The 3,547-nt window shown below is 36.6% G+C and overlaps 1 protein-coding gene across 1 annotated transcript; it reads right to left on the bottom strand.

The window, feature by feature from the left end:
• Nucleotides 1–1,148: 1,148 nt before the first annotated feature.
• LOC139126820 (uncharacterized) lies at nucleotides 1,149–3,197 on the bottom strand. The gene is made up of 3 exons (XM_070692759.1): nucleotides 3,163–3,197; nucleotides 2,044–2,161; nucleotides 1,149–1,889 (listed from the first exon to the last, which is right to left on the bottom strand). Exon 3 carries the CDS (start codon nucleotides 1,748–1,750, stop codon nucleotides 1,313–1,315), a length of 438 nt encoding a protein of 145 aa, XP_070548860.1. The 5' UTR covers nucleotides 1,751–1,889; nucleotides 2,044–2,161; nucleotides 3,163–3,197; the 3' UTR covers nucleotides 1,149–1,312.
• Nucleotides 3,198–3,547: the final 350 nt, after the last annotated feature.

Here is a 3,547-nt window from a genome sequence, read left to right as displayed (position 1 = left end):
TTCATTTACAAAGTTCACTTAATATGTACTTTGAAAACGATAGTATTTAGACAGCTGTACCGCGGCTACTTACTAAAAGTCTGTTGAAAAAGAGTACTAAATATCGTTGTTTTTCAGGTCAACAAGTGATTGGATCAGAAACATGAGTCATGAAACAGTAAAACAACAACTGATAAATAAGTAACTTTTCTCAAGAGTAACTTGAAACGCCTCGCCTGAAAGAAAATTTCATCCGGTTTCACGGAAACTGACTGCGTATTCGAGCGCCACAGCAATGAACGGTTGGGAATTTTAACATTGATTGTTCACTTTTTAGCTGCATGATTCAGCCTGCCAAAAATATTTTTATTTTGTAGATAAATAATTGAATTTCTTACTTTTTTATTTCGTTTGTTAATGAAAAGTCATTTTAATATTTTTAGATGCTTTAAAATTTCAAAACCCGCTAATAGGCAACCATTCGGCCAAAATGCAAACGAAAAACAGGAAAACCAAAATCGAACTATGGGCTATTTCTGTATGAATACTCTCAGTCTCTTTACCCTTACGCTTATTACTCTCGCCGATGCACGATTTTTGCATCAAATTTTTTCAGGAAGCGATTGAGAAGAAAGGGTTACCTTGAATTATTGAGGTTTTTGCTGATAATTTGCCAAATTAAATGAGAAAAAAACACTACGCAAATTTCCACACGCTTACACACTGAGTGTTTCAAGAGGCCGGCCTTTCATGTTGTACAACATGTGATTATGGAGGTAGTAGGAGACTGAGGTTTCTTGCACGGTCGCGCCGATGAAATGGGAAGCTGAAATTTTTGCTCGTAATTTTACAAACGAAATCGTAAATCCACTCAAAACTTCGTATTTTTTTGACATATTTGAAACCCATGAGGAACGTAATTCATTCTCCCCTGCACAGTAAAAAGGAGATCGAAACGACATGCATGTCAGGACCAAACTCACGCAAGATGTCCGTCAACATCCACCAATCTCGTAATGTACACTGACAGAACAAAAACACTTTGCAGGGTTCGACATTCGTGTAAAATGATCACTATCCCGCAGGACCAGTAAAATGTTTAATTCAGTGGTCCTGCAAAAGATTTGGTAGTCCCGTCTGAAAGTCTCATGACATAACTAGGCAATAACTTGTTGTTCGAAAAATGTTTTATTTCACATTAAAGCAAAACTCTCAGCACTTACAGAAACATATCATTTACATTTAGGAGTCAACTGTTACTGACTAGTATCCTAGCCACTGAAGAAAGTCAATGTCAAACATGGTAGAACTGTGGTTTCCACAGTACTGTTCACTAGTCATCAGACATAGAAATTTGCTGAAACATTGCATATGCTTTCTGTGCATGGTTAAGTCTGTAATTAATGGAAGCATCATCTGATTCATCAGAGTAGAAATCCTCTTCTGCACCAGAATCCTGAGCATCATCATCATCACTATCAGTCATCTTCTGCTGCTGAGATTCACAAGGTTTGCTCATGGCTACACATTCCAATGATTGGTCTTGCTCCTCTCCCGCTCCAGCTGCATCGCTAACCAAAGTGGGACTGTCTTTGGGCTTTGTTTTATTACTTTCATTAAAGCAAGGTCGTCTACTCTTTTTGAGCCAAATGTTTATTGAGTCATGTGGATCAAAAGTTTCAATACTCGGACTGTTAAGCTGCACCATCATGAGATCTGATAGACTCGAGTCTGTCAACCGGCTCCTCCAGTCAGTTTTCACAATCTTCATTTGAGAAAAACCTCTTTCGGCTTCAGCTGAACTGGCAGGTAATGATAGGATAAGGTCAATCAATGCCAAAATATTGGGACATTTCCCAACCAAAGCAGAGTTGATCTGTGCCCATGTAACTGCAGACACATTGTTGAATCTGTAAAAAGTAAAATTCAAATTGAACAAAAATCAGTGATTTTGATGTATGTGAAACAATTTCAGTGATAATCAAGATTTTGCATTCGAAGTAACTGCTGTAAGTTTGGTAAAAGTTACATGTATGTAATAATGATTTGACAAGACTAACATACCTGGCATACAGAAGGTGTTTAAATCTGATCCATTCTGGATACAAACTCTCAGTATTCTCCTGTTGCAATGCAGGTCCAAACTGTTTAGTCAGCAGAGTCAAGGAATGATTACCAAAGTCTACAAGAAAAGTACCAAAAATTATTTTGCAATATATAATTGAATAACATTACTATATTAACCACACAAATAAAATTGTATCACAGTCTCAGCTGACCGAGGAAATTGAAAATCTTGAAAGGTGCTGAGGAGTATTATTTGAAGAACATAGAACATTATTAAATAATGTAACAAATATAGAGCACAAGGTCAACAGCTCATATTAAAACATTTGTTATGTGAACTCTCAAAACAGTGCTTTAACTTTTTTTCATGTTTCCACACTATTTTAAGTGACTACAATGTAGACATATTTCAGTTGTACAGAATAAACCACACTGTTGGCCTCTGTAACTGACAAGAGACATTGCCCATGTGCCAAATTGCTTACTTATAAATAACTATATTAGTATTGATAACAAAATTTACTAAAAACAGTGATGAGTAAGAACACAACTAAAATTCCATGCAGTGCCATGCCATGCAAATCTACACCAATGCATTGACACATTACCTGGCTCATCTTGAAGGGATGGAGGCCATGCATTTAAGTTAGCAATTGAAGTTGCATTTAGGATTTCTTCATCTACCTCAAACCGATCAGCGAGACAATCTATCAACTTTGTAAGCAGACTTTTCCTAGCACTTGTGAAACTAACTACGTTCCCTGAAAGCATCTGGCCACAAAACATATCACTACCTATGACCTGCATAAGTTTGGGACCATCACTAGGAAAAGAAATGGTAAAATTGAACAATTTTATATCTAATGTACATCAACAGTCACTACGCCCACTGATCTAAGGAAATCTGGGACATGTTATTTATAAGTAAAAAAGCTTGTTTCTAATCGCACTTCATCACTAGATGCCAATAGTTCAGATCAGAGTGGTTAACGAAATTTCAGGATAATCTGTAGTGGCATTTCACATTTGGTTTTCATTGTTCTGCTGAACTATGCAACTATCAAGCTACAGCATGTGTCCTTAGTAAAACAATGCTATAGCTAAGGAATTACCCACCTTTCCTTGTAAGATTCCAAAATTGCCTGAGCTGATTTCACTTCCCCTAGGATAGATGCAACTGTTGTTGTTCTGTCTTGAAAGACCAATGATAATGTTGACAGGCACGTCGATATGTCCCATAATAGAAATAGAAAGTATACTCCATTTTTACTTGTCAGCAATTGAAGAAAATTCCTAGCTTTAGCAGCCGAGTCTTTCCTGCTGGCAGCGTCACTGGTATTCTGTATCTGAAATTTTTTTTAAAGGAAAGTGATTTAGTTGTTTACAGGGGCTGTGGCCTTACATGTAAATATAAATTGTGATATTTTACAAATGATAAATGAAAGGAATAAAAGCAGTACCAGTAGCAAGCCAAATGTACAGTACTACTTCATACAAACAG

This window comes from Ptychodera flava, unplaced genomic scaffold (assembly GCF_041260155.1).
Source record: "Ptychodera flava strain L36383 unplaced genomic scaffold, AS_Pfla_20210202 Scaffold_128__1_contigs__length_163778_pilon, whole genome shotgun sequence".
Classification (NCBI taxonomy): Eukaryota; Metazoa; Hemichordata; class Enteropneusta; family Ptychoderidae; genus Ptychodera; species Ptychodera flava.
The sequence above is the reverse complement of the archived record's forward strand: the minus strand, read 5'-3'. Positions and strand labels throughout refer to the sequence as shown.